The 22,829-nt window shown below is 39.2% G+C and overlaps 1 protein-coding gene across 3 annotated transcripts in view; it reads right to left on the minus strand.

Moving 5' to 3' along the window:
- Positions 1–2,186: 2,186 nt before the first annotated feature.
- Positions 2,187–22,829, minus strand: part of PLD5 (phospholipase D family member 5) — a 152,044-nt gene continuing 131,401 nt past the window's right edge. For all 3 annotated transcript variants that reach the window (XM_054822491.1, XM_054822492.1, XM_054822490.1), the window contains exons 6-10: positions 16,748–16,945; positions 12,713–12,852; positions 10,535–10,700; positions 4,734–4,848; positions 2,187–2,836 (exon numbers count right to left, since the gene is read on the minus strand). In XM_054822491.1, the coding sequence (XP_054678466.1) occupies positions 2,601–2,836; positions 4,734–4,848; positions 10,535–10,700; positions 12,713–12,852; positions 16,748–16,945 (855 nt within the window). In that variant the 3' untranslated portion in view covers positions 2,187–2,600. The remainder of the gene's footprint in view (positions 2,837–4,733; positions 4,849–10,534; positions 10,701–12,712; positions 12,853–16,747; positions 16,946–22,829) is intronic.

A 22,829-nucleotide genomic window follows, 5' to 3' on the forward strand; every position in this document is an offset into this window, starting at 1 on the left:
TGATTGTATTTCCCTAGGATCTGTTCAGTAAAACTACTACATCTGAATCATTCATTTGGTATACTAAATAGAAGGTCAGTGGTAACTCCACAGTCTGATTTCATCACTAAATCCTGCTTTGTAAACAGACAGCTTAGCTTTATCAGCTGACAAATTTCTGTTGCACTCAGATCTTCCATTGCTTGTACAAGATATTGTGTAAAAAACATAACACATTTCTAGTATCCATAATGCAAGAGGGAAAAAAATTACATTGATTCATTCCTGTATATTATTGCCACCAGGTGCTACAATTAACAACTCTGGACAGTGGGGTTTTTTTGTTTGCTTAGGTTTTTTGTATCTTGTGTAAGGACTTGGTATTAAGTTTATCTCAAGCTTTAAGATCGCCCATCCATGGGGACCTCAGAAGCTTTACAAATATCTCAACCACCTTTTAAAAATGTGGTGGGTTTTTTCTTTGTTTCTTTGGGGGTTTTTTTAGCTTTAACTGCTAAGACTAAATTCATTGGTGGTGTAAGTAAGTTGACTGAAATTTTCACCAGAAATCAGTCTGGACTAATACTTATTTCTTAAACAAAACAAAAAAACCCCAACAAGTAAACTAAGTGCTGGGGATCTTTCTCCCACACTTGCTATACATAGTCTAAAGTTATATACAGAAGGAAGAAAATACAGAAATTTCTCTTCACAAAGATCTTTCCTGCATAGCAACTCAGGGAACTTTTTTCTTTTTAGGTATTTGTTTCTTACATGAATGTCAGAATATATGCTTTTCTATGTGTGTGGGAGGAGGCTAATAAATGGCATGTGTTTATCTGAATATTAGAAAATGTTAGTGAGCATTAGAGCTGTACAGAATCTTTTCTCTAAAAGTTGACAATGTTCAGGGAGATGATGTAAATCTTGGCAATTGCAAAAGAAGCAAACATTCTTTCTCAAAAGCGTGCCTTTTGCAGTCATAACTAGTTTTGTGGTGCGTCTCTGTCTCTAGCTGGCAATTTGAAGTTGTGCATATTTTACCTTATGAGAATTTCCTAAGCTGTGCTTACTTTAAAATAAATTTGAACTTTTTTTAACCTTGTAAATGGAACCTGTGTTTTGAAAGTCAAGGTGGGGTTTTAACTTGTTCTTAAGAGTCACGTAGCACATTGGGACATGGTTGATTTTCCTTCTTTTTTTGCCCAATGCTTTTGAAGTGTGCCTTCAGTAACGTACAGCCAGGTGAGAAAAGTCTGCATTTTGGAAAAAGTTCTGTATATTTGTCATATTTAACAAAATGCAGAATGCAGTTTTGCTTTCATGGCCGCATTTCTTCCAACAGAAGCAGAGGGCTAGTAATGAAACATTTTTGTTAGAAAACTAAGCTATTACAGCTCTGACTGGAGAAAAATCTGTTGTCAAACATTTATACATATTTTTTCAACAGTTGCTTCTTGGTGCAACTGAGTTGTGTTTGTAGAGGCACACTATGAACACCAACTGAAACTGTGGCCTAAATGAAGGCATTGCATTTCTGTTTGTGCTGATGTATTCACCTATATGGATGACATTTTAACAAAACCTGCCATTTCACAATTACTATTTTTTTAAGTAAAAGTTAGGAAAAAACCTTCCCGGTGTAAAATCAAACAAAATGACTATATGATCATTTAGCAACAATTATTGCATGATTTGCATAACCCTTGACCTTCCTAAAAAGCAGTATTTGATCTTTCTATATGCATTGGTTTGAAAATGAGTCATCAATGCAACTGCTGACTTGCACTTGATAAATATTTAACTTGGGGAAGAAATTTTTTTGAGATTAAAAAAAAAAAAAGTCCTGGGTCTTTGCTGTTAATACAGAGATTTTCATTGTTAGATGAAACATAGTATAATTGGAAATAACTATTATGTTGAAAGGAATCCACATTACTTTGATTAAAAATCCATTTATCTGAGAGGCTTTAGGGATTATGATGAGTTTGATGAGGCCAACCTCAGTTCCTCAAAACCTTCTCATACTTTTAGGAGACAGATGACTTATCAGTCATGTAACTCTAATGTATTTTAAGGCTAGTTAGAAGACATGGAAGTGTGATAAACTAAATGCTCAAAACTAAAATTTGCATGACTGGGTATTTATTTAAAGGGAATGATTTGTATGGGTGAAAGTTTACTTACTCCTTTATGTTTTCTAATACAGTAAATCTATCATCTACTTGTATGTCAATAATAACTGATCTTAGAATGCCATTTTATATCTTGAATCTTGGTTTTGCCTCAAAGTTCATTCTAGCCAGGATGGCAATTAGGGAAAGTTCTAAAAGTGAAACAGAAGAACTGACACATGCTGTTAAATTCAAACGCGGAACATTAAAATTAACATGGAAGCAGAAATGACATTCAGTGTCAGAAGTAACAAATTTGAAAGTCTTAAATAGATCAATATAGAGAATATAGTTTAGACAGTTTTTATATAAGTGTGCTTTTTCCTAAAAACACCCCCCCAACCAAACTTCTTTTTTTGCTTTTTAAGTCTTTTGTCTGTAAATATGAAAGAGGGTTACACCCCATTGTAATTCTTCATTGCCATATTAAACAGTAAAATAGTCTTTCTAATTCACATTGCTCATGGCAGTCTTATTTGATGTTGCTTTATTAAGTTTGTGATTAAAGCAGTTTGGGATTTTTGTTGGTTGTAAACTTTTGGCATAATGTGAATACCAGTCCCTTTCAAAAACAGCCTTGAGTTGCTTAATGATGCTTGTGCTGTTCCCCGCGTCTGCTTGGTTGATAACAAGGCCAGCTCCAGCATTCTGCGTAAATGCATTTCCTACCCAATCAAAATTACCTACAAGTAAAGGCAGGAATATACAATGAGTTTCTAACATTAAAAAAACCCCAACAAAACAAGCGATCTCCCTAAACGCAATCCAGCATGATACAGTGTCATTTCCCCCTACCTGGGCAGAGACAGAAATAAGTCTTCTATACTAGTGGGAAAGAAAAAACTCCATTATGTACCACTGTGTAGTGCAGATCGGTTCTGGAAGTTCAACAGTTCTAATCCTTCTTAAGTGAAAACAGGTTCTTTTATTTATTCAAAACTAACTCACTCTTCCTTTTGCATATATTGTATTATTACTCCATTTACTTTCCTCATCAGCCTTTTCAGTGCTAAAAATGAAAATATTTTTTTGCCATATAAACAGTTTAAAGTAGATGGAATGGATAGTGGTTGCTCCATAAGACTGAGCCAAACCAATAGATCTCTTACAGGTTATCCACTGATAGATACTATTTCAGGAAAGAAAAGCAGGTTTTACTGTTTTTATGACAGTTGCTACCACCTTTGTTGAAGTCTAAGGTAATGAACAAGCATGTCAGATCCTGGTGTTAACAAGGCAAAGAGGGTAATTGGATTAATGCAAAACAGGTAAACCAACTTATTTCTTTTTATTTCACTAAAACTATAACTATTTAAGTTCTACATTTATAACACATGCAGTATTTTGGAGAAAAAAATGCTGTCATTAGAGGTCATCTTTTAAAACAATATCTGAACATACATAAAACATGAAGGTATCTGAGAAATCTATACCCTTTCTTTCAGCATCATTTCAGCTACTTCATAAGGAGATGTTGAGAATTCTAAAGTTCTCAAGGATGGTGAATTGAAGCCTCCTCATTTCTTCCTATGCTTTCAAGTAAAAGACATATCGCGTCCTTAATATGCATTTGTATTACTTTCACACAGCTTTGATTCTTTCTTTCTTTAACTTATATAAATCTAAGGATCTGAGGACTATGGGGAAAAAGAAAACCCAACTCAGCTAAGAAACTTGTAGACAAGTTATAAGGTACTGAAATTTGATCTGGCTATTGGAAGGAATTTAAAATGGAGTAAAAAAATTATTTGGGGGGCTCATAAAACATTTGAGAGATGAGAGAAGAATAGGCTGCACTATTTGAAGTGAAAAATAAGATTTGGATAGGTGAAGAGAGGTGTGTGTGTGTTTAGAGCCCATCAACGTGAGCTTTTCAGAGAAGCTCTTGGTTGTCTCTCTGCTGCTTGGGATTCTCCATTCTCCCTGTGTGCATAGGCATGCTTCTGGGCTGCACCCTCTGCCCTCCCTCACTGCCTCTGCCATCACTGGCTTTGCAGTAAGTCAGGGTGAGGAAGAAGGAATCTAAAGCATCAAGCTGCAGCATATTAGAATGCATATTTTCTCTCTTGACTTTATAAAATCTCATGAGTTACTTTTTAATTCAGTAGCAGTTTTCTGATCCTGCAGCTCATGCACACCTCAAGCAGTCAGATTTTTTTTTTAAAGGTAGTTTTTAGCATGTATTCAAGGACCATTGACCAATAATGGACTTTTGCTAGGTGCCATATAGCGACTTGACTTAAATACATCTTTGACCTAAATTATCAATTAGATATGTACCTAATGTTAATAAAAGGAGGGTATCTGAAATGTCATGTTCATAAAGTGTGTTGTATTTGTTTTCAGTCTGTTCTTAAATATTGAAAGCAGAATGGTGCTTTTGAAAAACTGATTCATGGGGGGGAAGAAGGAGGTTTTAAATGAGAAAAGCCTCAAAGCTCATCTTCATCCAGGTTCCCGAAGAAATGAGATATTATTTTAATGTAACAAGCATATTGGCTGCAGATTCCTCATGTACGAATGGATGTTATTTCAGGCTTTTGGGTACAAACTAGAATTTCTTGAGATGTGGTTACTTACCAATGTATGCAGCTCCATCAGTCACCATATACTTGTTACGATTTAATTTGGGAAGGGAAGTGTTCTTCTGTTCTTTAAGAAAGCATGCACTCTCTTCCTCAAGGTCAAAGAATTTCTGCCATAAAATAAAAGAGTGGAAGTTAATGAGAATCGTTCTATAATGGCCAGAAAAAATATGGTCTGTTCTCTATTGAAAATGAGTTAGTGCTGCAGAACAGCTTGAGTTTTTATAGCAAAGCATTAATTTTAATAAAACACCACACATTGTATTTCTTTCTAAATTATAGTTTGTGATACTCACTATGCCTTGGCATTCTGAACCACACGAATTATATGGCTACCACACACTAAAAGCAATACAGTGCCAGGTACTAAAGGCTAGGAAAGGAACAAAAACCCCATCTTTGTGTTCTTCATGGTAAGAGCCAGGAGCTTGTCTTTAGCTCATTTCCTCATTCATCAGGGGACATTGGGGTTTGAAGTCTGCTTAAGGATTTGCAGTGGCAGGCACACCAACAAGCTGAATTAATACCTTTATATTACATATTGCATAGTTTCCAACAGGAAACTTGCTGATTTCAGAAACTTCTCGGGATTAAATCTGATATGGAGAGATCAAATTTACTAAACAAGAGAAAAATGCATCTGTTTAACCCTTAAGGGTGAAGGCTGAGTTAGATTTTTTTATTATTTTTTTTAGCTATATGCACTCCTTGTCTGCATCAGTGCCAGACAAAAATGAGATTTCCAGTACAAATCTAAGTATTGTTTGTTTCATCAAGGAAACTAATAGCTAGAAACAGGTTAAAAAATTACAAGTAGAGAATAACATGATGACGGAAAAATTAAATATTTACTGCATGACTGGGAAACATTGATTGAGGTGATGGTGTAGCTCCTCAGAACAAACGTAATTCACAATATAGTACTGATGTAAGTAACTGGCTATACATTGCATCCACTTAAGACATTGAAAAATAGTATTAAAAAAACCCACCCCAAAACTCCTTGATCATTCTTTGTCTGTTTTCCATGATATAAAACTAATCTCTTGAACCAGTGCTTTTTTTCATACAAACCTTGAACGAATCATTTTAGGTTATGGAGATGTCTTTCAGAATAATCTTACTACTTTGAAAACCCAACTGTAAAATACTAAATTCATTACTGAAATGTTGTGATCTCTGTGGTAGACTACATCATCAGTTTGATTAAATCAAATAAGGGTGTGTGCATAGCGCACAGGCAGTTAGATTTATAAAGCATTCTTTACCCAGGGAATGACGCAGGTAGGTTTTAAGCTGGTTTGCAGTAAGCTGCTTGACTATTGCAAAATGTGTTGTTACTCATTACAAGAAACACCAGCTTCAGGTTTTTATACCACTGGTTGCTTCAGAACTGCATATAAATACTCATTCAAAAAATCTGTTTTCATAATCATCAGTCTTGATCATTACAATTGTTGTCCTTGGAGAACTCTCCTCTTAAGTTCTGAACAGGCTTCTCTGCAATTAGTATTTCCAAACCTAATTAAAATGGATTAGTTGCAGACAAAAGGTAGGGTAGCCCACAGGCTGTGGTTTATCTAACATTTTATGCCCTGGAATCTGTCAGAATCTCTCTCTTCCCCATTGGAAGATATATTGGGGTAAATTTTATGTTGTCAGAGGTTCTACTGAAATTGCTTGGAAGAACTCTGTGTTAAATGCCAAGGTTAGTTCAGGCTCCTGCTGATTCCAGCAGTAAGGAGGAGTCTCTGGTCTTGGACTGATCCCACTCCTCCTCAATGATGAAAGTTTATTAGGGCTGAAGCAAGTTTTTAGTGCATTAGAAATAAAATTCAAAGCATTTGTGTTTTTTCAGTGCCCAAATGCTGAATGGTACTGTGGTACAGTTTTTATGATTGGTCACTATCACAAAGGTGTTTCCTTAAACAATCTCTGGATTTCATACGTCATCGCGTGCTTACTTACCTCCACATGGCATTATCTTCCACAGCTTAAATTTTGTGATGAGTTCAAATACTACCAAAATTCCAAAGATAGTTTTTTGAATTTAGAAACAAGCACAACCCGCCAAACTGTTTGAGTGATTGCTTTATAAAGGGCATTAAAAAGATTATTCTATGTAAAAAGATTATTCTGTGTAGAACTGTAGTATCTGTCCTTTAAATGAGATTTCTATTGTATATTCACATCTAAGCTGCATGGAGAAATCATACCTTTAATTACAGATTTTTAACATCACCAACAATTACAGCATTACGCTTTTAAAACAATTAGAACAAACCATCTTAACAGCTGTAAGGGAAAGTTTAGTAGATAGTAGGGCTTAATTCTTAGACAACATCACGCCTGAGGAACTGCTCTACAAGCACGCACCCACCACAGAAAGTAAGTTCTTAGCAAGCCCGCACAAACAGAATACACAAAGGTAGCTCAGGTCAGCAAGTGAACCCACACTGACACTAAGTAGCCCAGCCCAACATTCTTCGACATGTGCCTTCAGCAGAAGCACTGTTTTAATAATACACCCCTACCTGCTGACATGTCACTGATCTTTTCCATTCTTATTTTAGGAGTTTAGAGCTTTAAAATTAAATTAATGCTTACAGGCAAAGGTTTCATAGTTAATTCATAACACTTTGTTTAGTCCTAGGGCATTTCTGGCTTTCTGAGTATTGGTGAAAGGTCAGTTTTTCCCTTCCTTTTACCTCAGCGGGAATGCACCTGCACAACTCAGAAATAGATTCATGTGGAAGCTCAAGAACAACTTGTGCAGTAGATATATATGTCTGTCTGTTCCATGCCACACCTTCCTGGTCTCCAGTTGTCTAAAGACAATTTGTTCTAGTTCATACTTACGGTGGGCCCTTCAAAAATGTGCACCTTTTGCTGTTCAGTGCTGCACCAATAGAGCTGGCCCCTTTATACTGCTCCTTCATGAGTTAGTTAGACTGAGCATTCTTGCACATAAGACATGTTTACAGGGTCAAGCACGCAGACTTAAGGAGTACTCGAATTAAGGCCCCAAGAGGCACAATGGTGAGCTCTTCACCTTGAGTTTAAGATTCAAGCTTTAATTTCTTGACCACATGTGGTTCAATGCATAGGACAGAGCTCCCTGAATGAGCAGCAGTTTGGTATGCAGTTTACTGCTTGACATTTGGCTGTGTGCTTATCATATTTATTTAGTCCTCAAACAAAGCTTTTTCCTCATGAGGTGTTCCCAGTGATCATTTTTTCAGAATACTTGTATTAAGTTTGCATTCTCAAAGCAGTTTCAGTTGAATCCAATAGTTATTAGTGCTTATGTGAACTGGACTCCAAGTGAGATGCTGAGGAATGCATAATTAGGCACTAGTCATTTTCTGACTGCATTGATAATGTTAATTGCCCGGTATTGTCAAAATTTTGTGGCAAAAGAGAAAAAAAAAGCCTGCTTAGAGATAGAACATACTGTTACAATTCAACTTTTGCAACCAGGAACCCATGTCTTGCAGTCCCTGCCTTCCTGACCTCAACAGCAGACTGAAAAATGACATGCACAGAAGTTGGCAGCTGTTTTTAGTCAGGACACTGCTAGGCATAACAGGTTTGCAGTGCCCTGTTTCTAACTATATGCTTGCAGTTAGGCAATACCAAAACTTCCATTAGCCTGCTCAAAGAACAGAGGAAGTCAGGAGGAGATGCCCATCTAGCAGAGGTGTTACATCTGCACAGCCTTCTCCAAGAGGACCGTGTACCCCAGGCTGCTGCCACTGGGAAAATGGTGTATGTACCCTGCAGCTGCAGCAAGCCATGGGCACGCCCTGGGAACTTCCTAGCCAAACTGGTCTTTCCTTGGGCATAACAAAAAAGAAAACAGTCATGACAAGGCACATCACAGGGATCAAAAGCTAAATGAAGGGAAAAAGTTACTGAATACACTGTGTACGACTCAGATATATTATCCTCAAGAGAACAGAAGTTGGAGAGGGTGCCATTTCTGTCGGAACAATACTAAGGTATTGCAACATATATAATTTCATATTTGCAACATTTATAATTTCAATCAGAACTTGTAACTTAAAGTTCTCTTAAAATGTCAATGTTCCTGTGTATAAACACATACATTACTCATCTGCATGACAGTATTTTCTGTACAGAGTTTAGTTTGACTTCATGTTTTCTTATACCCAAAGCAGAACCAAAAGGGAAAAGCAGATTTTTCCAATCATTAAAAGGTTTAAGTTTAGTTTTTACCTTGTTAGCTATTCCTTCTCCCCTATACACACACATAGTTTTGTTTCAGTTTGATCTTGGCTAGAACAGATGAATGCAAAGGAAATGCAGTTTAAAAAAAATCCAGTGCTCATCTCACACGTTTTGTGAAGTAAAGGAGTGCTTCATGGTGGAGCCTGTGGCACAGTTTCAGCCAAAATCAAATAGATGCCAGTAAACTCTGAGCCTTGGGCTGGTACTCCTACCAAGGCTTTTTTAAGGCAGTGACTTACCCAGTGTGTGGAATGTGCGCTGTGCAGCACAGAGGTAACCGAGGTATGTTGTACCTTTACAACTATCTAAATCTGGGACAGTCTGATGTTTTTACTGGAAGTTGTATTTCTATTTTTTAGCTGTAGATATTCTAACTAGACTAGCTACCTAGAATAGATGGCTAGAAATGTTTTGTTTTTTCTTTTAGCATTTAGTTCTTGCCAAGATAAATTCTGTACTAAAGATTTTACCTGCTGTAAATAGGTGGAAATGGATATAAGTATGTAAAGCATGAGGTGCCACTTAAAAATAATTCTGTATACATAAATAGAATTTTGATGATAAATATGGAACAAGCTAGAAGTTACTCGAAATTGAAGTGGCTTAAGCAGTATCAGCCATGGATGGGCTTTTTGACTTAAAAACACACTTTATGCTGCTTCTTACCTAGGAAACTTCTAATAACAGCGTACGTTATAACAAAAATCCCTCCCTATTTCTAGATATGCATAAATGCCACTTAGTGTGTATAACACAAATAGTACTTGGTTTTTTACACTTCTTGTTGATTTTAAAAAGCCAGAATGATTTAGTGGCTTATCAATTTAAGAAGTCAAAATAATTCAGCAGATTATTTAAGACAGTAAACTGGAAAAAAAAAAAAAAAAAGGATCCAAGATGGCTCATTTCCAGTGAGCCTCAATGTCATAAAAATGAATGGTACCAAACTGAAAGCAGTACTTACCATACGCTCTGTTCTCTAATACAATTGTAACGTACGTGGTATTCCTCACTTTCCTGTACTGCATGTCTAATGTGGTCACATAATGGTTGTTCTAGTCTTCACAATTCTGAATTTATAGCCTGAATTGAATGTAAAATCTTCGCTATTTTTTCTTGTACTTTGTACTTGACTAAAGGAAAAGGAGATGCTTATGCACCTGAACAGTGAGGTTAGATGAATCCGGACTAAACCACATTTTTGTGCTGTCACATTTACTCTTATCAGCCAGTATTAAAACAAGACATACGACTAGGGTTCACTCTGTTAGCTTTGCTGTGAAAGACCAGATGTAGTATTTTACATGGGCTGTCCACCACACAGACTGCCTTTTGGCATCATGCTATTTTTCTGTCTCAATTTCTATGCCTGTTACTACTAGGAATAAATTCAGTTCATTATGTTACATTCCTGTGTGATTTAATGGAGTTTAAAGGCTTTGATACTAACCGAAAACGCTTCTCAGTTGTGAAGTTGTCTTGATTTTTTTTTTTTGAGGGGGTGGGAAATACCTTAGATTTCAAAGCAATATGGATTATACTTACAACTTTCAAACTACAGCTTGGAACTTCAGTGCAAATAGCTTTCAGAGATGAAACAAAGTTAAAAGTAAGGGGATCTGTGTCTCTTGAGAAACTTATGAGAAGTCGTACTTTAATACTTCGCAAAACTAATGCTTCTCGTATCTTCCCATCTAAATATGGCCAGTACCTGTGGAGAAAGAATACACTATATTCAGAGAACTTAAAAAAAATCTGGATTTTTATGCAGCCAAGCCTAGACATCATAGAGAAAACTAAACATACGTGAACATCGTTTTCTGTCCATTGAAGGAATGCCATTCTCATTTAAAGGGTTTTCACTAAACAGATCTGCCAGCCTCCTTTTTTGTGTCATTCAGCCCTGCACCAAAACTGTCACTGTGGGGACAGCGAGGTTGTGGATGGTTGAGCACACCTTCCACCTATGTAGGTGCAGAGAGCTGCCAAAACACTTGCACAAAATACAGGTACCTTGTCTGCCCATAGCTGGGAGAGTTCTGTGTCACTGCCTGTGGTGAGAGCGGTAGAGCTCTTGTGGTGCCAGAGAACCAGCAGAAGGAGCTACAGCTAGAGGGTGCTGCTTACCCAGCCCAGACTGAGGGACAAGAAGGGTTTTCTGTTGGTTACACAAGTAAGGGAACAGGAACACTGGATCCCTCCCTTTTTTAACTCTGAACCTGGTGGGACCATGCAGTCAAGGGACTGGAGTGCCTTCTCTAATTTCTTGCTTGGGAGAAGGAGAGCTGCTGCCATGCAGGGTGTCTGCATCCTTCAGTAGCAGAAGAAGATGGGTTGTTTAAGAAGGATGCTACCTTTTTTCCTGATGAGGATTGAAGAAATTCTGCCATGAATGGGATGGTGGCTTCTGCGGAGTTATTCTCACAATTGTGAGTTAGCTTTGTATTCCTGACTTTTGGTGGGAGCAGGCCAGGACAGGGAGAATGTGACAAAAATGTATGTTTTCTTTATTCCAGCAGCATGAAGGCATTTGGCCTAACGAAGTCTGAGCTCTACAGTGCCAGAAAATAACTTACAAGCAAGAACTGGGAGCTGACAAGGCGGGGAAGCTGTGGCAATGCCTCAAACACAAAGCCATGCTGTAGGAAAAATGTTGAATTCACACAGATGGCTTCCTGGATCTCCCTAATCCAATAGATTTCTGAATTCTTCAGGCATGAGAACAAAGTGAGGTGGAGTATGGGATATAACATCAGCTGCAACACTGTAACAGTGCTACATACTAAGTTCCTTTCCAACATAAAGGAGAAAGGTGAGGAATGTATGTTGTGAAACTGAGGTTCTTACAGCACTACCCATGATTCTTTCACTGCAACAGTGGCTGGACATGAGGAGTTTATTGGAACAACCTTCTTGTAGATTTCAAACAGCTTATGCTTGATATCTGTCAAATGATAGTTATTTTTTTGAAAAATTTAAACAAAATACATTTAATTATGCAAAACTGGCCACATGTTTAGTTTGGCTTAACTGTGTTCAGATAAAGTGCATGGATGGAATGGTGAGCCTTCTGAGTTGGATGGTTTTATTACACTGTGGCTCCAGTTATGGGTCATGAGTACTTTTTAATGGTCCATACAAACAGCGTGTTTAAAAATTGCTTGGCTTGCTTTGTTTTTAGCAACTCTCAGTTAACCAAAAAGTGATTTAATTCAAATGTAATCTGTGCTGAATTTGGAATTTTCATGTATATTTCAATAAAAATAACATCTCCCACGTTGTATACAGGAACTCACACCATGTTATTTTTCTCTAACACACACACACACTCTCTCTCATGTTGAATATCTGTATAATACTCATAAAATGCCAGTAGCTGTGGTATTAAGATAGGGAGCATGATAGTGTAAGAAATAAGATTCATGCATAAGCAGGTTCTTGTATTCCTGGGTCCCAGTCACTCGCAGATGGTCAGATTAGACAATTTTTGATCTCCTTCCATAGGCAGATCCAAAGCTTAGGACCCAGAACTGGAAATGTCTTCTTAGGTCCCAATTCTGCTCCCATTTAAGTCAATGGCAGAATCTCACTGATTTCAATAAGAGCAGAATTGGGCCCCAAGAAATTGGTCCACAGTAGTAACTACTTTCCTGTGGGTTCATTTTCTCCAGCAGACCTTATTGACATTATAATAATGTGCTAGTCCTGGACACGGACACTCACCGTTTAGCATTGGTGTCGATGACGATCGGCAAGTAGTCCATGACAGCTATGTATACAAACTGTTTTGCATCATCAATAACACTGTATATAGCTTCAATATCCAGGACTCTGTCCTTTGGGCAGAAGAGTTTAGGTGAATTCTGTGAAGAGAAAAGTTCAAATATGTCATTTAAAATACGTGATTTATTTTCTCTTCCCCTCATTCTTCTTGAGATGGCAAGTAGTACCCTTTATTTTAGTAGAGCATATTAACTGATACCTTCAGCTGTCCTGCTAGAATATTCAGAGGTACCAAGGGGAGTTACTTGCTTAATTTCCCCTTGAAAGCCTCACTATTTAGAAGTAACTCTGGGCAAAATGCAGAAGACACAAATTTCAAAATATTCACTGTCATCAAAGAAGCTCTAGTTGAAGTTAAATTTCAGAGAATTTTATGCCAAGGAGTCCCAGGACTGGTTACTATTACATGGAGTAATGTCTGTGTTCTTGCCATGTGAGCCTGATTCATCACTCACAACCAGGCATTAAGTCTATTACGTCAGTTCTGTTGAAAGTTCCACACAAAGTCACCATTTGCTCTGTCACTGTTGCAGGGAGATGCTGCAGTTTTGCAAGAAACTTCTCTTTAAAACCTAGCTTCAGGTATAAGTGAGTTCTTTACCTGGTACTGAGCCAGTAAGTGGTGAGCCCAGATTTCAGCTGTTCTGCCTTGTATCTAGGGTTGTCCAATGTGCCAGCAAGGCGGAGTCAGCAGGAATCGCCTGTCCATGGCACAGAGGCCCAGGACTTTGCTCCTCTGCCGGAGCAGGGACCTGCCAAGTTGCTCACAGGCAACGCCACAGTTCCTGGGAGCTGAGGTTGGTAAAGGCCTTTCACAGAGCCAGAGCAGGTCCCTGCCAGACCCCTCTGCCTTCCTGCTGCTCTGTCACCTGCTTACCTTTGTTGTCTGCTTGGGTTGGAGCTGATATCTGGATTAGTATGCTTGCTTTAGGGACAGATCCTGGGGTTTTGATTAGTCTTTTTTTCTTTCAATACCATGCCTATCACAGTGGTTTCTTAATCATTGGCTGGTGTTCTTAAGGATTTACTACAACTAAGTTCAGAAAATACTAGAAAGTTAACTGTAGCAAGATTTCAAGACCAATATTCCAGATCCATTTCTGAACACTAAGGAAAACAACCAAACCTCTTAGGTTTTATCAGCCAGTCTGGAAGACGATTTTGTTGCTAAGCAACATTATAGCCATGATTCCTGAGTATAACTAAAAAATTCAGTGACTGGTGTTATGCTTGTTGTTTTATACAGCACAAACATTGAAAGAGAAATACATTTTCAAAAAATAAGTTTCAAGAAAAAGCGTAAAGTGATTTTGTTAAATATAATTTATGTCTATTACCTGAAACTTTTAGAAGGCTGTTGCGCTGAGATTTTATTCTTGACTATTTTCTTGAATAGAAGTTTTAAGTTATAGAACAGCTAAAGAACGGAATTCTTATGTATTGTCTTTTTCTGATGCGTTCAATATAAAGACCAGAAAGTGAAAGACATTTAGAAGATAATTAGAAGAAAAACTTCTGTTACAGCTCTCACTTAACACTTGTGTTTGGACATTCCACTTGTAACCCTGTGGCATGCCTGACCCCCCCCCCACCGTGGTCATAGAATATTTTAGTACTTTTCTCAGCTTTAGTTGCGTAGTACCTGCTGTTCTGATCGAATATCCATTTGATGCTTCTCTTCACCTAGCAGAAACAGGCCTCTGTTCTCACTGGGCCACAGCCTCGGCTCAGGAAAGGGAGGCAGCACAGGGCTGGGTGAGGGCAGCGTGACCACCCAGGCGCAGCGCCCACAGAACAGGCAGCGACAGCAGTAAGTGAACTGCCTGGCCCCTGGAGCCTTCCTTCTTTACTTATCACTAGTTCAGGAACAGACAGCAATGTTAGTATTTGGTTGCACCAAACCAGTCCGGTGCAGCTCCAGGACTGCCTTCCAGAGGGGCATGCTGGCAAACATTGAGAATTTGCTAGTAGGTGAGAAATTTATGGAAGAGACTGTTTTCAGAAAGGAAGAACCAGCCAAAGCGCCTGTGGCTACAAATTCAGGTAGCTCCTGGAGTTGACTTTGCTGATCTCAGCTTCTGGAGTACCAGTGACTCCTTCCTTTTGTTTTCTGAAGTGCAGTTTCAAGAGAAGAGGCCTCTGCTGCCCGCACAAAAGGAAAATACAAATCACAGGGAGGAAGTAAGCATGCTGCAAACTGCAGAAGAGCAGGTTTTGTAGAGCCTCTCTCCACCTGTCTTTGTCTAGGACCCCGCTATCCCTAAAGTTGGCCTTGTGCAGCTTTCGTCACTGTGTGCCTTCTCCAGGGCTGGCTTTCAGCAGGATTTCTCCATTTCTTACAGATTGCTTAGAAGGAGTAGGGATTCATTTCACAGCTCCTTAGCTAACTGCCCAAAAGTTAGTCTCTAATTTAAGCTAGTTCTTAAGACTCTCCAGAATCAATGGAAGCATATGTCTCTTCAGTTGCTTATTAATTCTGGCTGCTGTAGGCACTTCCAGATTTTCACTCCAAAATAGCTCTTCGTCTCTCCACTGATTGTAGGAGCATGAAAAATCCTGGACACCTGAACGTTGCATGGCTCCCAGTAGGTGAACGTAAACCCTGCCCTGTATAACCAACTCATCTGCACCAACATCCTCTGTTGTGTACAACTTAATAGTGTGCTACATGCCTTGTGTTGTTTTAGACATCACTGGCTGTAAAGCAGTGGGGTTTTGCCCCTTGTTCTATACAGAATGGTAAATAACTCTTAGCAACTTCATTATATTCCTGACTTTGAAGAGGTTGTTTTTCTCATGTAATTACCTCCAAAATGAAAGACACTCTGCATCTTTCACCATCTCTATTGCTCTGTGTACTTCTTTCCAGTTTTGCTACATCACTGATGACACAGAGAACTATTCCATTTTTTCCCATTAAAAATACACAGACAGACAGTGCTTCCATGGGGATTGCTGTTTGAATTTTAGAAGTTTAAAAATGTCATTTAAAAATAAAACTAAAGTAGATAATGTTCTACAGAAGTATGAATGCTTTCAATGGAACAGGGTGGGGAGGATTAATCCTTATAAATTACACTGATAAAAATGCAAGCTCTGATATCAAGCTTATTCTGTATCATTTTAGATGTCTGATTAACAGTTCATTTACTCCCAAGTCATTCACTTTCTATCTACTAGTGTAAATAAATAACCTAATTTGCAGAGCCTACCCATCATTTATTGAACACAAGAGGAAAAGCAGTAACATTACAGAGAAAGAGAAAAAGAATAATGCTCAGATTAAATTCTGCAGCACCTTCAGTCCTGGTAAATTGCATGTAAGAACAATGCCACAGAAAACGGAATGAAAAAAAATATTGTGATTTGTCTCTTCTGCACCATAGGAAAAGGCAAATAACTTTAAAAAAACCTTTCAATTACAGACTTCCCCACAAAAGCATACCTATTGGAATAACCATTTTCCCAGAGAACAGAATGATTTAGTTTTCCAGTATTACGAGACTATCAATCAAGTTCTGTCTTATGTAAGCGACAGCTGTAGTGGTCTTATCTCTGTAGTTGAGTTTCCAGTCACTCACATGAGTCTCAATTTTAGTAGCTGCTTTTGGTTAAGGACATAGCAGTCATGTGCATCTTCTTCAGTTAGGGCCAATTTAGAGAAATATTAAGTGTAGGCTTAATTTATACCATGTATGTTACTATTCTTGGAAATTACCTCTCAGGGAGAGCACAGCGTTGTGATGGACTTACTGCAGGGAACTGCGAACATCTCTGTATCAGTGAAAAGACACTTAAGATTCTTTTCCCAGTTGCTCCTAGTACCTACCTAACCTGGTCTCACTGCTCTGTAGTTCGTAAAGGACAATATTAGGAAAGTAAGCAGATGTTACATTTCCAGATCTTCCAAAAACGTGGTGAGTTAAATAAGTTTCTTCCCTTCCCTCCCTCTCCGCAACCCATCTCAGAACTTACCGACACGAAAGCTTCTGATTTTGTCTCGTTCAGCTGCAGCGTCAGTTTATTTTGAGTATCGTACACTCCATATAGTCTCTTAGACCAACTTGGAGGTATTTTATTCTTGTATCTTAATGAGCTATACAGGGCAAATATCCTTTGTAAATCCAAGACCAGGCAGCTACAATTGTATACGATGACGCCAAGTTCCTTCATCTGTGAAATTAAAAGTTCATATCATGAGTGATACTTTGGCTGATGGATCTGTGGAAGTATGCAGCAAGAACGTAAGAGTGTCTGAGGGGTGTCTTCCAGAAGCATGCCTTGGGCTCAGTGGTAGTACTGTCAACTACAAGAACATTCCTAACCATATTCTTTTAAGGGCAAAATACAGGCTAAATCTTCGAAGTCCAGAGCGGCCAAAAGCTGTAACAGGGTTTGTATGTTCAATGTATGTGAGTCGCATGTCCTGGTAGAGTACAGCACACCTTATGGACGGACACAACTCAGGAGTGATACCCATTTGTCATAGGCACCATTTTTGTTGTAGGTGTTGCCCAAGGTTTACTACTCCTGGCTAGAGTGGTTTTTTTATTTATTTAGTATTTTTATATTCTTTTGTTTACAGGAAAAGCATCCTTTTTGCTGGGTGATGTAGAAGTACACGCTACTACCAGTGACAGTTTCTTACTTGAGAAACAATTTGTTTTCTGAGAGCTCTGGAAAAGATGAAAGAAATGGACTTAAATTATTTCTCTGCTGGAGAAGAAATATGATGCTCCAGCTTCAAATAAAAGGATGAAAAAACAGGAGTTTAATATTATCAGTAGCTAAATTTACTGCACTATTAAATCCAGCATGATCCAGTATACCTAATTAGGACACGAAAAGGCTGGGTTCTTAATTCCCCCATCGCTATGGTACGGTACCTCACCTAGGGTATTCCAAATTTCTGGATGTCAGTTTCTTCACACGTACCAATGGAGATAACGGTACTCTTCTCTCAGGAAAAGTACTCTGTAAGCATCAACATTCTCACATATAAAGTATGAGGAAAAATAGCCCAAGTAAATATAGCCATCGTAGTACAATTAGATGCTTTGACCTTCTACGGACACAGTCTCACTTGTCCATTTAAGTAAAGGCACGTCTCCTAGTCATCATAAATCTTCGTTTGGCAGGGATTTCATTAATTGCACATCCATGGTACTTAAGTTGTTGACAGAATTTCATTTATAAACATATTGCCTGGCTTCTGTAATCAAAGCGTAACCGCATGCACACTCTCTCCCTTCCTTTGCTTTATAATAGCTCAGGAAAGCACTGCTGTGGGCACAGATGCTATTGACCTCCATTATCTGCGTTTCACACTAGTTCAGCCATGTCCAAAAACAGAGTGAGGAGAAAACCTGCATGTATATGTTGGAAAACAATATGTAGGGTAAATATGTAAAAGATCCATGCTGGTTTTGTGCAAACAAATTCTCTTGGTAGCATGACTCAGCAGTCTGTCTGGCATGATGAGGAAAATAAGGGGAGTACGAACTCTCCAGCATGCTCATCCTTTGACACCAGAAAATCTGGACTGGTTTTATTCCCTTCGATGAGCTCTCCACAGTCACATAGTTTCTGGTAGGAGCGTATCTTTTTGCAAAGCCTGTGGAAACTCTGAACCCCACACTAACGTTATCTCAGAGCTTGTTCCTGCGCAATTCTCCCTGACTACAGATGAGAACTGCTCTGCAAGAGTGGGCAGCGGAAGGGAAGGATAGAATTGAACCTTCAGCTCTCTGTCTATGTTGGGTGAGAGGAAACAACAAATCCCAATACTCCAAAGAGAAAGAAACTCGATGGGTGACACCTTCTTCAGATCCCTAACCTGGAAATACCACATACATAAGAATATACGACACTGAGTTATCTCATTCCCAAATATTTACTGAATAGTTGCAACCACAAGAACATTAACTAATATTCTTACTGCCTCAATCAGATTATTTCTGCAGGCTTCTTTAATTCTGAAAAAATAAGGAATTCCTCAATTAGCCTGCACAACCTAAAATTTGTGGAGAGCTGGAAAATACAGGCTACTTGCTGGACTGCAGCTTTTCATTTATGGATAAGCCAGTAAATTCATTTTGGTGATAAATATAAATTATTCCAAGCTACGCCCGACATCCTAGTCAAACAGTCTATGTGGAATAACATCTTTGTTTTTTCCCCTGGGTGCTGGTATCTTTGAGGACGCTCCTGTATTCAGTTCTAGGCTGTCCCTGTCCTCTCTGCACTGTTTGTCTCCAAACATTTTTAACTATACATTATCACTGTTTTCACTGTGTGCTGCCAATACTGTTCTCTTAATTGCCAGGCATGCCATTGCAAAGGACTTACTAATAGTATTCTGTTACATGTATCTGCATAATGTGGTTTAATCGGCTTTTCATGGCTGTTAGTTGATTCTGACATAATTATGTGGTTACACTTTTCCTTTCATTTATCAGTCCCATTATTACTATCCCACTTTATCCCTTCCATTAAAAGTAAAGATAAAACAGTGTCCTAACAGCACACCAGAAACTGCCAGGACTGCATCTGTGTGAGCAACTCTCCTTGGAGCACCGTGCTTGCAGCATCTCCTCTCCCTGCCTGAGAATTAAAGCATTGCCCTTCTGCCTAAGTGCTTCCTCACGTGCAGAGATAGGGAGGGAGCCTGGGGCACTAATGGGTTTTTTTAAGTGCAATTTTTACAGATAGCCACCCTGCCTGACTGTAAGATTATCCACGCCGTAGCGCTGGCCTCTCCCCATAAACAGACGCGTGCGCGGGGACCAGCCCGTTTTGCACAGGAACTTGACCCCGTGGTGGGAGCGGGCGTCTGCGGGGCCGTTCCCTGGCAGGAGCCCTGCCACTTGCCCACTCCTGGTGGTTACACTCATATCACAGACAGAAACGAAGCCATTTTGGGAGGTATGTTTACAGCTCAGTAATGAACCCTGCTTTCCCATGGCATTGCGTCTTGCAGCTGGCTTCTCTGGAGGCAAGCACTGATCAAAGCTTTTCCTGCTTCTGAAGCCGTGATAAGAGCTCTCCCCCACACGGATTCCCTGGTACACGACACAGACCGGGCTTCTCCTTTCCCTATCTGGGCAAACGCAGTTATCCTCTTTACCCAGCTGCCTCTTTTCATTAAGCTTTTATGAACTTACGTTCAAATTTGCCTGAACCTGGAAAGTAGATTCAAAGTTAGTGGAATAGGGCAGACAGCAACTCCGATGCTTATTGTGCAGACCTCATTTCCTTAGGAAACCAGGTTAGATGTCAGCCTGTCACCTCCTGACCATCTTGGTTTACATATGACACGTCACCTTGATATGAAAACAATACAAACAGTGCACACGTGTATGCAATAAAACCCCAGCCGTCTCCTTTCTTGTAGAAAAAATACTCTGTTTCAGAAGCGTCTTTCACACTGAGCCTATTTTTACTCCCGTACGCTGAGGTGAGGAGAGACTGGTTTTTTTCCAATTAAGCACAAAGCCTATCATCCTGGAGGCATCACAGAGAGTGGGCAGCAAGGATGTGCTAGTGACAGATTTAGTATGAAGTTGTATGTCATCTAGATAAGGGAAGAAGACTTTCTCTTCAGTCTGAAAGCTACTGTTATTACAGACTTTTTTTTTTTTAATAGTCTCAGAGGAGAAGCAGGAAAAAAACATTTATAGTGAAAGAATCAAAATGTGAGTGTTGCTCCCTGATTTGCGGTGACTGAAATCTGCAGCTAAGCATCATCTGAGGTGTCTGTTAAGGTAAAACCCTTCAGGGCAAGAGCTGTTAAGGCAAAGGAAGGATTTCTTCATCCTGAGTTTTAAAAGCAACTTACACAGTAATGAAAACATCACTGAAAAATTAAAACTAAGAGGACCTCAAGAAATCAAGACCTTAATAAAATTAAGGGAGATAAATCTGAAGTGAAAATAGGGAGTCACAAATCTGATTGCCTTAAAATGGAACTGAAATATTTGGATGTTAAAGTCACACATTTGCTTGTGAGTGACATTTTCAGAGCATGCGGTGGGGGCTGGGGACAGGAATGGTTTTCTGGATAGAGAATTTTTTTTCCTTTCACAAGCAGGTTTCTTTCCCTCTTTGTTAAGAACCATGAGTGCTCTTCTCAAAGAATGAAAACCGTAGGAGCTGGTTTTCCTTGTTCCCCATACCATTTACTTTTGTGCAGAGCAACTGTTAAAGGATACCAAATCACTGGTCTTTCTTACCAGTAAATGCTTTCTTAGAATCATAGAATAGTTTTGGTTGGAAAAGACCTCTAAGATCATCAAGTCCAGCCATTAACCTAGCACTGCCAAGTCCAACCACTCAACCATGTCCCTAAGCACCACATCTACAACTACCTCCAGGGATGGTGGCACTCCACCAGTTCCCAGGGCAGCCTGTTCCACTGATTGATGACTCTTCTGGTGAAGAAATTTTTCCTAATATCCAATCTAAATCTCCCCTGGCACAACTTGAGGCCATTTCCTCTCATCCGACCACATGTTACTTGGGAGAAGAGACCAACATCCACCTGGCTACAACCTCCTTTCAGGTAGTTGTAGATAGGGTCTCTCAGGCTCCTGTTTTCCAGGCTAAACAACCCCAGTTCCCTCAGCTGCTCCTCTTAAGACTTGTGGTCTGACCCTTCACCAGCTTTGTTGCTTCTTAAAGCACCAGAGAAGTGAATGGCTAAACAAGACTCAAGAAACGGGGCTCATACCCACTGTACAATGATGCTCCAACTACAGAAATCAGCTAAGCTACAAAAAGTAACAAATTCAGCCTAGTTCAAAAAATAGTGGGTTTTTTATGACGAGGAGGAATTCCTTACTAGACTGAACAAAGAGCAGGATTTCACAAACAGGAATTTCTGCTTATTCTTTTCCCTTGTATATTTGTAGGCATCATATACGAAATTAAAAAAAAAACCAAACACAAGAACCTAAACAATACAGGTGCACCCATAATACTGTAAGCTTCATAAACTGAGAAACAGCGTTAGCAAGACTTTTCAAATCCATTTGGATCAAGGGTTAGACAGGGTGTACCATGTGTCCTTATCCTGCACTGTGCAGACTAGACAGTGCTTTTTATATTCACCTTGAGCTGCACTGTAAGAGACAACCCCACTGTGTAGGCAAGGTACTATTTGACCTACATAAGAGTGGCACAATCTGGTTCACAGCTTGCAATATCGGAATTGTGGCAAACGTAGCAGGAGGCTTTAGAAAACTCCTTGCTAATTTCTTTTAAAGAAAAAGTTTTTAGTAATTGCTCACACTCGAGCCTGATCCTGAAAACAACAGGCAGCTCTCCTCAGGCACTATCTGCCATTTGCCCAAAAGCTCTGGCCACCGGCAGGCGCTGGGTATCCATTGCCTGTGCTAGAGAAACTCCAGATTAACTACAGGTAGCCTATTGCACGCTAAATTTACTAAGTAGCCTTTTTATATAAAGGACTGTGTGTGCATCTGCCATTTGCCTGTGTTTGAAAATGTATTTAATTATCATTTCGAGCCTGTGCTTTTTTTAATGACCAATTTCCAAATGAATGACTATGCAAAACCAGAATCACAACTGGGTAGAGTAGTGGAGTAAGAAAAAGCATGCTATACTGATGAATCAATTACCATGGCCTAAAAGGACCTAAGATTTTCAACAGCTTCTAAAGAAAAACAATATACAATGCATTCATTACCACCTTAGAGCTGACCACAGATATTTACATTGGTAAACTCATTATGTTTTAATAACATGGGCTCTCATTATTTGGTTAGCCCGCACTCCAAACATACGGTTCCTTTTCACTTGGTTATCAGTCTTACCTGACCCCTACTGCAAACCTCCCTTATGCTCTCATCTGGTATCATTTAATGCTCAGTGAATCTTTTCCAATCGTACACAGCATCATCTTAAGGCTGCCTTCCGTGCAGCTGTTGTTCACCTCTCACCAAAACCTGCCGAGCAGAGTGTGCCAGTCCCCTGCCAGGCACAGGTAACAGCTGAGCCGTGGCCTCTGCTGGTGGTGCAGGAGGGGAAGGGTATTCTG

Source organism: Grus americana, chromosome 3 (assembly GCF_028858705.1).
Source record: "Grus americana isolate bGruAme1 chromosome 3, bGruAme1.mat, whole genome shotgun sequence".
Lineage (NCBI taxonomy): Eukaryota > Metazoa > Chordata > Aves > Gruiformes > Gruidae > Grus > Grus americana.